Source organism: Nothobranchius furzeri, chromosome 10 (assembly GCF_043380555.1).
Source record: "Nothobranchius furzeri strain GRZ-AD chromosome 10, NfurGRZ-RIMD1, whole genome shotgun sequence".
NCBI lineage: Eukaryota > Metazoa > Chordata > Actinopteri > Cyprinodontiformes > Nothobranchiidae > Nothobranchius > Nothobranchius furzeri.
This window is the reverse complement of record NC_091750.1, coordinates 27,213,899-27,227,103: the sequence shown is the minus strand read 5'-3', so window position 1 is coordinate 27,227,103 and position 13,205 is coordinate 27,213,899. Positions and strand designations below refer to the sequence as shown.

The window sequence follows — 13,205 nt, the reverse complement described above, 5'->3', positions numbered from 1 at the left end:
GCCTCTGAAGTCTGTTTTCCGCAAGCTCTTCCTCAGGTTCCTTGGTCCCTATGAGATCTTGGAGGTATTCAGTCTGGTCTCGGCCTGTCTCCGCCTCCCCCTGGTCTCAGGATCCATCCTACCTTTCATGTTTCACAGATCAAGCCTGTCCGCCTTTTTTCTTACTGATCTAATTGTCTTCCAAGAGTTTCATATGCGTGTGGGTCAAATTCCTTCCAAAACCATGACAGACGGGTTGGTTAGTGTCTGAAGTTGTTGCAGGTTAAAACCAAGAACGGTTGTTTGGTTTTGAAAAAAGGGGGCTTCTACCCCACTAAAAGCTTTTAAGGTCTGTGTTGGATCAATCAGAAACCAGGAAAAATGTCAGAGGCGTCGTCATATTCCTCTGCCCCACATCGTTCCTGAGAGACGTCTATTTCACTCACTATGTGGTCTAAGTGTGATATAACTGTACTTGTTCATATGCTGACATTAAAATGTGACATGACCGATAATAAAAGCATCATAACTCATCAAGTAGATTCGTTTGGTGTGTTTAAGATCTGAAATGATGCATTTCAACAATAAACGGTTGTTTTGATTCATTACTTTCAAGCAATCAAGTCTTTTTAAATGGACTTTGGATAAAACCTTCATTGTTCTATGATTGTAATTAATGAGTAAAGTAAGAACACATTTGTGTAGAAAGCATATGATTCTGCTATCACAGGTAAGAGTCCTGTCTTCTCCTGGAGACGTCGTGCAACATGCAGCAGAGACAGGGAAGCAGGAGAGGAACTTTGTAATGGCCGTTCTCCAGGTGGAGAGGATGGCTTATGGAGAGATGGTCCTAAACAGCATTTGTTTGGTTTGGAGAGCTTCTGTTTCTCAGGCAAATGAAGATGGCTGGACCATGTAACACCTGATGACCTTTGGCATCACGTGCCTTTCTTAACGCTACAGGGTTCATTGTGTTGCTCGAGATCACAGACTAGGTGGAGAAGTCGGGAACAAGCCAAATCTTTTATAAATAGTTACTGACCCAGCTCCATCACAGCAGAACAAGAACCATCCTGCATACCTCCGTGAGAATTGATGCTGATGTCATGGTTAGACAGTCTAACTCCACCGGCACTTCCTGTCTGAGGAATAGGAGGAGCTGCCTGCCAAGAGGACAGTGACACAGACTACATCACCACACCATTGTTTGTCAAAAAATCAAGCTGCTAACACACACACACACACACTGCTCAGATTCAGAAACAGCAATATGCTTCCTAGTCTGGAGGATTTTTCTTAACCTCCTTGGACTGAGCGAGCTTTTCAGAGGCGTGGCCACGACTCACACAGTGCGGTGAATGTGACGTGTGCACCACCTAATGTCACAAATCACTGCTTAGCCAATAGCATTGGCTGATTCCATTTCACTGTAGTGCAGGCCTTTAACCTGAAGGGGGCACCCCACTGACAGTTATGTTTTCATTTTAAATAAGATGCAGTAAAATGTCAAAGTGAAGTCTACAGCACTGTTGGACACTCATTTATACATGTTATCAGCAAATACAGGTGGTCAGAGGCACGTTGCTCTTTAAAACTCAACATTTCAGCCTGACTGTTGCAAGACCTTCGACTGATCCTTCATCACTGCCCTCTCTTTATTCCGCCTTTCCCAGGATCCACTGACGTCCTCTTTCTTGTTCATTTTTTTACTCATTTTTATGATATTTTTGAATCATGTTTGAATCGTTTTTATTATTTATTTATTTATGCCTCGTGATTTTTATTTTAGGGACACTAAATAAAAGATTGCTTCTTCTTCTTCTAATGCTTTCAGTGACACCTGCAGAAGCGAAGAAGTGATTTCACTAAGCTGTGGAAACAAACGTGAGTTTGTGTTTCATTAGTTTTTCTAGCTTTTCAACTTGAAAACAGTATTGATTTGTTTATTAAATTTTTATTGTTTAATGAATTTCTGTTTTTAGCATGTGGAGTACGTCTGGTCACTGATGTCATGAAAGATTTGGACAAATCAGAGGGCACCGGAGCCACAGATGGTGAGAACCTGTAATGTCTCATAAGTGGTTACTTTTAATAAATTATCAATAGAATCTAAAGGTGTTCAATAAAATGTAATATTCCATAAGAATATGGATTATCAATATTATTGAACCTTTAATATCCGATTGATGATGAAACTAGGTACTCTGGGTACTTTAGGTACTATAATGATTATGCGAGATAATACTTTTTAAATGGTGACTCAAAGTGAAAACAGTTGAGAGAATGAATGAACTCTGATGAAACCAGACTAGTTCTCTGTGCAGAGTTAAACAGATAGTCTGACAGGCCAGGGTAGGTATATATCCCCCATATTCGTCAGCCTTGCGCTCTTTGGAGCATTCTCAAAGAAATCCATTCCACTAAGTCAGTCTGCTGAAGTCCGTTCCATGTTTTCCTGGTTGCTCTGCTCTGGTGGATGGCTGGGGCTGTCGGGGTTAAAAAGACCAAAGTGAAACTTCAGTGCAGGCTTGTGAAGCTCCATGTCTGACCCCCCAGACATCAGGAGATATCTCACTGAGACTCATAAAATACGTTAAAAGGTTTTAGTGGAGTTAGCTGGTCAGTGTTCGTCATCTGCGAGGCTCTCTGGCCGGCTAAAGAGCACACTGCAGGAAAATGTTTTCTAATTCATGTAAAATGCTGTCCAAAAACACCATTAGAAAAGCTTATTGTGGATATACATAACAGCAGAGTTTTCTAGTAAAAGGTGGCCTTTCTCTCGTTTCTGAATCTGAACCTCTGATGCAACCAAAGTCAAATTAATTAACCCTCCCACCGTCCTGATGGGTGTGACCCTGCATGGAAAGTGTACCATTGAGCAGGGCTCATGGTTTATCCCTTGGGTCCATGTGGCAGGGGTGAGGAGTGAGCACCACCTCACCCCTGCCATGTGGACCTCCAGGGGAAAACCATCAATCCTACTGAATGGTCAACCTTCCTTGCGGGGTCACCCATAAAGACAGTGGGAGGGTTAATTAAATCAAATTAATTAAAACATAAAAAGAATTTAGAAAATGATTAAAAATATGTTTTAAATTAGCTAGAAATATACAGTTGTGATCAAAAAATGTAAAGAGAGAGTGAATAGGAAAGAGGGAAATCAGTGGATCCTGAGGACAACACAGTTCCTTGTGCCCATGCCGACACTGTTCCACCGTCTGCTCGGCTTACTGCTGGTGTCTGTTAATGGCCGTCACTTCCTGCAGTAAGGCATTTTGCTTCACTTGCTGTTTTTACTGTAGCTGTTCTGAATTTTTGGCTCGCTAAAATAGATCTGATTTCTCTGGACTGGGACATTTCTGAGCTAGTGTAGCCAACATCAGCCTTCCCCGTCGTGAGTCAAGCGACTTACAAGTCAACAAGTTGCCACTGAGACTTGTGACAAACTAACCCGTTTTATCACTTAATTCAACAAATCAGCTGTGTTCATGATCTACAACATGGAGGAAACATGCTGGAAGCAGACTGCAGCACTGGCATGTCAGCTCCCCCAACGAAGTCCACCAGGGCCTGGACCGGCAGCGTGCGATTTTCTGGCCACAGACGGCGGGGTCTGAGTGACTTTATTAACCCTGTACTGACTCAAGAAAATGATTTTAAATATGAAAAAGTTGCATAATTCCTTTTAAAAATCACAAGACAAAGCATTATGAGCAAACTTGGTGTTGGTAAAGAATGTGCTCAACAGTGTTACGGTTGCTAGGCAACAAGACATACACCAAAGTAACGGCAGGAACAAATAAAGCGCCAAATCCTGACGAGTCATCTCGAGGACCTTCACTCAGTATCTGGTGTCTACACGGATAGGGGTGGCTGGGTGCTTCGAAGGGTGTTGCCCCTGAGTTTGGACAAAGACTCTGACTTTGGTTTGTTTGTTTCAAGGTAAAGTGGTAGGCGGAGTCAACTCTGAGAAAGGGGCGTGGCCTTGGATGGCATCTCTCCATTGGAGGGGGCGCCATGTTTGTGGAGCCTCATTGATCGACAACGATTGGCTGTTGACAGCTGCACACTGTGTCTATGGGTGAGTAATATTTAGAATCTGGAGCATGTATAGCGTTTTATAGCACTGGACAGTGATTAATTAGTCATAGTTACAAATTACTTTAAGTTACGGAGTTACTACAGTAAGTAACTAATTAACAGGAAAAGTAACTAATGCATTACTTAACAATATGCAAAAAAAATGGAATATCCTCTTAAAGGTAACACACACACACTTAAAACTGCTGGGTTAAAAATAACCCAGCAGTTTTAAGTGTGTGTGTAAGAATTGAGTAACAGTGACAGCCTGTGGTCAGATTTGGTTACTGCAGTTTTTGGGTTGCCATGTAGTGATGGGAAAATAAAGTTTATGTTCTACCATGAAATACTATCTGTGTTTTAACAATTATGAACTACTTAAGAAACACAAAATAGTACACCATAGCAAGCTTATTTCTAAACACATTATCAAACAACATGACAGCTGACCAAAGTGATGAACAACGATACAACGATGAAAAAAAAGAACAGTATAAAAAAATCAAACAGTGAGATACAATTATAAAATCAGTGTTCAAAAGCAAGATAATATATTATTATAATATATAACATAGTAGTATATGATATAGTGGTGTATATAGTATATCATATATATAGTGTGCTACTACTAGTTTACCCATTTAATTATAGATTCACTAGGATAATTACAATAAAGTTTATCTCTCACCAAATAGAATATTTATTAAGAAATCACAATGTAACCATAGAAACACCACTTTGTGTGTGTGTGTGTGTGTGTGTGTGTGTGTGTGTGTGTGTGTGTGTGTGTGTGTGTGTGTGTGTGTGTGTGTGTGTGTGTGTGTGTGTGTGTGCTCTGTCTTCTCGATCCCCAGTGAGTCGTGGAGGATGGCTGCTTATACTGGGCCAGGATCCTCTGGAGGTTTCTTCCTGTTAAAAGGGAGTTTTCCTCTCCACTGTCGCTGCATGCTTGCTTAGTATGAGGATTGCTGTAAAGACTCTGACACTAGTCAGTGACTTGATGCAATCTGCTGAGTTCCTTTTATAGGAAACTTGTTACTGATTGGCTAAATGACCTGACCTGTACTGGACTGTGTGAAGGTCCTTGAGACGACTCTGGTCCTGATTTGGTGTCATAGGAATAAACTGAATTGAATTGAATTAATGAGACCAGCACAGGAGTGATGTGTGCCAACATCCTCATCTTTGTCAGAAATGTTGCTACAGAGTAGTGATGTGTCGGTCGCGAACGAAGTGAACGACGGGAGCCGGCTTGTCGCTGGGAGCCGTCGCCCTCTCCCCTCTTGTTTTGATGAAAGCCACAGGCGATTGGTCGACGTGTGTAAATGCATGCCCAGACTGTCCACACACAGAGCAGTAGGGGCGAGGAAGAGGGAGGATAAGACTCAGACACACAGCAGAGCACATGCGGGCGGAGGGAGATGAGAGGGAATGAGGAGGAGGAAAAAGGCGAGTGACAGAGGAGAGTGTGATGAAGACGGTGAGAAAATGAGCGACAGCAGTCGGGAAGTGGAGATTTCTTTAAGTGTTCAGTTAATAAATCCATATAAATGATAAATACTTGATATATTGCATTTTTTTACATTAGTAAATCATTTTACATACAGTTTAGCATTGTTTTTGGTGATAAATGTACTTTACGCAACAGAAAATCTGAGGAGCCACTTGGGAGCCAAAAGAACCGGCTCTCTAAAAGGAGCCGGAATTCCCATCACTACTACAGAGTTCTGAACCAACTGTAGACGTCTCAGTGCTGCCTGACTCAGCCTAACATATAAAACACTACAATAGTCGAGCTTGGATAAAACAGATGCATGGAGCACAGACTCCATGTACGCTCGAGACAGCATGGGTTTGATTTTGGTTAGCCGTCGCAGGCCTAGTCAAAGTCCTGACCTGAATCCTATTGAGATGCTATGGCATGACCTTAAAAAGGTGGTTCATGCTAGAAAACCCTCAAATAAAGCTGAATTACAACAATTCTGCAAAGATGAGTGGGCCAGATTTCCTCCAGAGCGCTGTAAAAGACTCGTAGCAAGTTATCTCAAACGCTTGGTTGCAGTTATTGCTGCTAAGGGAGGCCCAACCAGTTATTAGGATCAGGAGGCGATTACTTTTTCACACAGGGCAATGCAGGTTTGGATTTAGTTCTCTCCCTAAATAATAAAAAACCATGATTTCAAAACTGCATTTTGTGTTTACTTGTGTTATCTTTGACTAACGGTTAAATGTGTTTGATGATCAGAAACATTTTGTGTGACAAACATGCAAAAGAATAAGAAATCAGGAAGGGGCAAATAGTTTTTCACACCACTGTAGCTGCGAGCCACGACTTAACGTCATCCGAACAAGCCAGGAGGTTAGAAACGGAGCCCTTTCCCCTGGGAACAGGAAAATGAACCTGGCAGTCAACTGCATACAGATGAAACTTAACACCATGACTGCACAGGAGAGCACCCAAGGAAGTAAATTAAGAGCAAAGACGAGTTGCCCCAGGACAGAACCCTGTGGTACACAGAGATGGGCCTATAATTTTCCAAAACAGCCTGACTTTTTCTATATCGGCTGTATCTGTCATGATCCCGCCATGCCCTGACCTCCACGCACCATCATTCATCTCATCAGCCTTCATGTATCACACCTGGTCCCCTCATCAAGCTCATGCCACTCACCTGCCTCACCAGCTATATATTCCACAGTCTACCACCAGCAATCGGCCAGATTATTGAAAGCTCATGCCAGTAAATTCTCCAGCACTCCAACCTCTGCCTGTACCATAGATCCTGACCTCGTTTCTGTTAGTCGACCAACCCACGTGCCTGCTCCCTGCCTGGATTGTTTCCTCTGCCTCTGACCACCTGGATTCTCGACCTTGGACCATTCTCTGGATTCTGCCTTCCGCCTGCCCCTTGTAGCATCCCTGGATCTCTCTGGTTTTGACCCACGCTTCCTCCTGACCCTGCCTCAGCGTCGCCCACCTCTGGTAACACCTAGTTGTGTTTTCTTTTTAATAAAGATATTAATAAGTCAAAGTCAGTTTTATTGTCAATTCTACCGCATGTGCAAGACATACAGAGAAATGAAATTGAGTTTCAGTACACACAATTCAGAGATCAGACATACATGGGCAAGACACATGACAAGAATTGGTGACTGTGGTCCTTCGCAACATGAGTCGCGCTACCTTAAAAAGATGAAAAGGGAATTACATGAGGTTAAATTGGGGGAGGGAAAAAAAGGCATACCAGAGTTACTCCCGGCAGGGCGTAGCTTTACTATGCAAAAAAAAAGCGCCTCAAACATATAAGCACGAACATCACAGTTCACAACATGAGACTCCGATAGGGAGGCGGGGGGGGGGGGAGGGGCTGGGATCCTGGTTCCCCAGCGGGAACAGCCCTGTGTGGCACTCTAGCCAGCTGTATCCACAGGAGGGAGGGAGATTGGAGGAGCGCAGAGCACATCTGAGTTTCCTGCAGATTGATGACCTCGCTAGGCAGAAGTCCACAATCTGAAGGCAGGGGGGTAGGATGGGTTTTCACAGCATCTGTCTGCATTCCTTCCTTCGTGGGGGTAGCTGTTAGCAGCTCAAGGCTGCCTTGGCGTCAGATTTGGATAACAAGACTGTGTTTGGGTCAGGCAGAGACAATTTTCCCCTCTGCCTGTTATTATACATCTCCACACCGTCCGGTGACCCTCTCCGAGACGACATCCATTTTGCGCACTAACACCGGTAACGCAGCTAAGACATTGTCCAGCTTACGATTCATCACAAACGTTATTAATCACCATTTTTTATACAGCCGAGAAACAAAAAGTGACACAACAGAAATAAACCAAATCCAACAAGTAGGTGAAGGCTCTGAGTCATCCATGGTGATCTAAAGGGGTTTGAATGAAGGCAACTGGACTTCTTTGGTTTCTTGAAGATGTTTTGCTTCTCATCATAATGAGCAAGATGGCACCGGTGTGCTTGGCTGGCCGTCTTCCTCTGCTTGTGTTTTTAATGCTTTGCTGTTTTATGTGCCATGTTGCAGACTCTCTGCTGGTGTAGGATCGCCATACGCTTCTGGACTCTTGTTTTTCTGCTGGGAATACTTTTGATCAAGTTGGGCAGGATAATTTGCCACCACTGTTGGCTAGAATTCCAGCATACTTGTACCGTGCTCCAGTGCTTCCGCCCTGGAGGAGGCGTTAGTCAGGCCGGGGTAAACGCAGAGGGATGCGAGGTGGAAAGCTAACGAGGCTGAAGTTTGGGTGGCTACCTCTTCCCCGTGCAGCTGATGACGTATTCCTATCCAGGGATCTGAAGCGTTTGGTGGAGCCCCTTTGCTCCTGGCTGGTTCCTGTTAGTGGCTTCAGTTGTTTGGATTGCCATCGCTTCATTTATTCCATCTGTCCTCTGCAGCGTGGGAGTAATGCCGCCAATTTGCGGCTCCTTGGCCGAGCGTTGAGTCAGCCCGCCGCAACGCCGAGACTGGCCATTAAGTTTGGACTGGCTAACGCGAGGTCTCTATCGAACAAGACTTTTGTCATCAGGGATTTCTTCATGGACAAGGGTTTGGATGTTCTCTGTATTTTGGAGACCAGGAAGTGAGACGTCCAGTCAGTGCCGTTGGGATTTTGTTAACTTTGTAAAACCTGCTGGTTCTCCCCAAGCCCCCACAATGCGGCTCAAAAATTGGAGCAATTCCGGAAGTACCAAAAATTGCAGTTCCACCCTCATCCACTAGGGGCTGGTGTCAGAAGCGAGCAAATCCTCATTGACTCCCATGTTAAAAATACCAATTTCACAGCAGAAATAAACATGTTTACAGCCTGGTACCAAAACATGTTTTTGGTTTAAATGATCTAGTTTACTCTCATGACAACTCTGAGGGTGTGATTTTTTTTTCTCACTCTTCTGTTTAAGTGTATTAAAAGCCTAAAATTCTGTATAATTAATGAGCATCAGACCCACGTGACCACAGACCTAGCTCCGTGGAAAGGCCTCAGTAGAGCCTCGGTCTGGCCTGGAAACTGTTCCGGGATTTTGAGTCTCTCTGCATGTGTATTCTTTTTTGGATATTATTTGTGCAACTGTTGGACAAAATGATTGCTGTGGCATTAATTGCACCAATAGAGCGTCCAGGGAGTCTCCACTTTATTTTTTTCAGTAAGTAAAATTATATTTATGTATTTTAGGTCACTGCCGAGCTGAGCTTAGATTTTAACGTGTACTGTTTAACCATGAAATTTAAATGTAATAGGGTAAACCCCAGTGCATTTATCATAATGCTGCACTTTAGAAAATGGGTTGAAATATAACATGTTGGTGGAGCTGGGTTCCCACTATCGGCTTGTGGAGCTCTTCTCCCCTCTCCGCAGCTCGGCGCATCTCTGTCTGATCGCGGCTTCTGTCTGCTGCGCGGGCTGCCTGCTTGTGGAGCTCTGGGATGGAAACCTTTCCACCCGGTTCTCCCCAGCGGCAGCTCTGTGCATCTCAGATCGCAGCGGCGCTTGTCTGCTGTGCGGCTGCCGGCTTGTGGAGGTCTCGGAGACCTCTGTGTTCCACCTGGTTTTACCCAGCGGTCAGCCCGGCGTATCTCTGACTCAGAAGCTCTGGTGTTGTACACAGTTAACTCCGGTTGTAGCTAGGTTGCTACCTCCAATAGCTTAGCTCCCACCTCCGCGTTAGCTTTGGGTTAGCTTCAGGTTAGCTTGTAGCTGGTTCGACCAGGTGTCGTCAGTCGATCCCAGCCTTACAGCCCCACCCTCAGCTCCACCTCTCTTCCCTTTTGTGGAAATGTCTGGGCTTGATGGAACCTGTGACACGGTCAAAATGGCGGTGGTGGTCACCTCCCATTTCCCCTCAAAAACGTGTTATTGGAGTCTATGGAAACCCATTGTCCAATATTTATATGTCGATGGTTCTCCCTTGAATTTGATGTCCCCTAGGCTTTTAAAAGAAGTTGTTTTTTTCAGTTGGTCCGTGGGTTCTTGCCATTATTAGTTTTTATAGACATTTTATTGGCAATTGATTCCAGAGACTTGTTATTTTGGTATTGTTGGACCTATCGGCTGCATTCAATACTGTGGATCATTTCCTCCTAAATTCTAGGTTGGAACATTTTGTGGGTGTTCGCGGGGTTGTGCTGGATTGGTTTGTGTCGTACCTGGCTGACAGAACCTTCAGTGTCTCATTGGGGAATGTTACTTCCTCTAATGCCTCATTCTCTTGCGGGGTTCCCCAGGGTTCTGTGTTGGGCCCATTATTGTTTTCTCTGTATCTGCTACATCTTGGTTCAATTTTTAAGGTGTCGTTTTCACTGCTATGCAGATGATACCCAGGTATACGTGCCTTTTAAGACGGGCCACAATAATTCTTTGCGATCTCTTTTAGATTGTCTCGTTTAGGTTAGGCAATGGATGTTCTCTAACTTGCTGTTTTTTAATGATAGAAAGTCAGAGGTTGTAGTTTTGGTCCAAGTACTTTGTCTAGGGTCGGTGTGGACCTCGGTCAACTCGCCCCATTCTTGAAACTGAGTGTGACTTCCCTGGGTGTTGCACTGGATGGGGATCTTGTCTTGGACAGGTAGATCAGTGCGGTGACTAAATCTAGTTTTTATCAATTCATCAATCTGGTTTTTTACCACCCTGCACAGTGTCTGAGGTTGGCTGATAGGATGCTTCTGGAAGTCCCAAAAACCAGCCGTGAGCTCAGAGGTGACAGGGCCTTCTCTGTAGTGGCCCCTAGGCTCTGGAGTGTGCTGCCTTTGAGCATTAGGTCGGCCTCATTACTGTTTGGTTTTAAATCTCTTTTTAAAACCTATTTTTATGATTTGGCTTTTAACTCAGCATGAGAGTCTTTTTAGTGTGTTTAGTGTTAGTTCTTAAGCTTTAGTCTTTACACATTTTTATGTTGTGTATTGTTTTTATTGTTTTTAATTTCTGTCAAGCACTTTGGTGGGGTTTATACCGCTGTAAGGTGTTATACAAATAAAGCTGCCTTGCCTCACCCGAGGAGCTTTGTCAAGTCTGACTGGAATATAGGAGGGTGTTACATACGCTCCCCTTTTTGGCCACTGGATGGCCTCAGCTGCTCCCTCTTCACCTGGCTTCATCCCCAGCTGTGCGTAATAGCTCATCAGAGCTCAGCTGTTGAAAGGCTCTCCCGAGCCTTCTGTCGAGGAGAAGGTACAGGGAAGTGTGGGCACGGAAGTGTTCAGGCGTCTCTCGTCTCCTCGTGTGCTTGGTTTGTTAGCTTAGTGGTACTTTCTGTGATTAGACTCTCGTTCGGATTGACTTTTGGGTAAACTTTGACTTTAAACCGGCCTTGGACTCCGAGTTTGGATTTTCCCCGAGCGTCTCCGCTTCCCAGGATGACTTTCGTTTTATTTAGGATTTTGTAAGAGTATTCCAGTTAATTAGTTCCCCTCCTCACAGCCCTTTTGGTCTGGTGCTTAACAGAGGGTCAAGCTTATAAGCTGTAGCTGTCTATTGTTGCTTAAGGAGCAGAAACTACCTATGAGTACCCCTCCTTACTACATCCTGAAGAGCCATTAGCTTCTATTGTGAGGGAGTCATGTTGATTAGATGCAGGAGAGTTCAACCAGATGGTGAACAGACTGAGATGGTTTTACGTTTGCATGACCTTTGGTCTTCTCTGTCTCAACAGGAAGAACATTGACCTTTTATCCTGGTCAGCTGTGCTTGGACTTCATGCTCAAAGTGACAGAAACTCTGCAGATGTTCAGACCCGACAAGTTGATCGCATAATCATCAACAAGCACTACAACAGAAGAACCAAGCAGGCTGATATTGCCATGATGCACCTGCAGCAGCCAGTCAACTTCACCCGTCAGTAACCAAGTGACACCTGTGCTATGTGGGGTCAAAGATCAAATTCCCATAATGACCATGACCCACTCTGTTTCAGAATGGGTACAGTCAGTGTGTTTACCAGCGGATGATCAGAATATCACAACAGGAAGGAAATGTTCAATCGCAGGCTGGGGGCGAGAGACTGAAGGAGGTGAGGCAAAACAAGCCTACTGTGAGACACACACCTGTCTATCTCTCCCTACTCCTTAACCTGTCTTTCTCCCAGGTTCACTTCCTGACATTCTCCAGGAGGCCCAGGTTCCACTGGTGGCTCAGGAGCTATGTCAGGAACTGTTACCGGAGTACACAATCACCTCCAGCATGCTGTGTGCCGGATACCTTGAAGGGGGTGTGGACTCATGTCAGGTAAGTGTTCTCCTGTCTTAGACACAGCCGGCGTGTTGTCGTGTTTCTAAACAGCTTGGTACTGCTGTTAGGGCGACTCTGGTGGTCCACTGATGTGTCTTGAGGATGGACGCTGGACTGTAATTGGTCAGTTGCACACATGTGCACACAAGTCTACACACACACACACACACACTGGTCTGACGGTGGTAATTTCTAATTGGTACAGGTGTTACCTCCTTCGGGGTCGGCTGTGGGCGTCCTCAGAGACCTGGAGGCTACGCTCGAGTCTCTGCTTTTCTCTCCTGGATTGCCCAAACCAGACGCTCCTCCTCATCTTCATCGCTTCAAAATGAGTGAATCCATGAATAAAATGTGACAAAATAAGTTGTGAATACGTATAAAAAGCTTTAAATGATGCTTGTGTAGCAGATGTGGTTGATTGAACACACTGAGCTCCTGTCTGAACCTTTTTGGACCATCAGGTTTGGTGGGTAGCTGTACATCTACGCCTCCACATCAGTTCCTCCCATCCTAAATGAAAACACAGACAAGGGATTTTTGCTGTACCATAGGAGCCACTGGAGGTGTGTGTGTGTGTGTGTGTGTGTGTGTGTGTGTGTGTGTGTGTGTGTGTGTGTGTGTGTGTGTGTGTGTGTGTGTGTGTGTGTGTGTGTGTGTGTGTGTGTGTGTGTGTGTGTGTGTGTGTGTGTGTTCGTGTTCGTGTGTGTTCGTGTGTGTGTTCGTGTGTGTTCGTGTGTGTGTTCGTGTGTGTTCGTGTTCGTGTGTGTTCGTGTGTGTTCGTGTTCGTGTGTGTGTGTGTGTGTGTGTTCGTGTGTGTTCGTGTGTGTTCGTGTTCGTGTGTGTTCGTGTGTGTGTTCGTGTGTGTTCGTGTTCGTGTGTGTGTGTGTGTGTTCGTGTGTGTTCGTGTGTGTTCG

General features: G+C 44.7%; 1 protein-coding gene across 5 annotated transcripts in view; it reads left to right on the top strand.

The window, feature by feature from the left end:
* The window catches only part of tmprss15 (transmembrane serine protease 15), a 63,127-nt gene extending 50,441 nt beyond the window's left edge, over positions 1–12,686 (top strand). For all 5 annotated transcript variants that reach the window (XM_015962003.3, XM_070555447.1, XM_015962001.3 and 2 more), the window contains 8 exons: positions 1,814–1,863; positions 1,962–2,033; positions 3,922–4,060; positions 11,717–11,898; positions 11,978–12,073; positions 12,149–12,288; positions 12,360–12,414; positions 12,497–12,686. In XM_015962003.3, coding sequence (XP_015817489.3) covers positions 1,814–1,863; positions 1,962–2,033; positions 3,922–4,060; positions 11,717–11,898; positions 11,978–12,073; positions 12,149–12,288; positions 12,360–12,414; positions 12,497–12,627 — 865 coding nt within the window. In that variant the 3' untranslated portion in view covers positions 12,628–12,686. The remainder of the gene's footprint in view (positions 1–1,813; positions 1,864–1,961; positions 2,034–3,921; positions 4,061–11,716; positions 11,899–11,977; positions 12,074–12,148; positions 12,289–12,359; positions 12,415–12,496) is intronic.
* Positions 12,687–13,205: the final 519 nt, after the last annotated feature.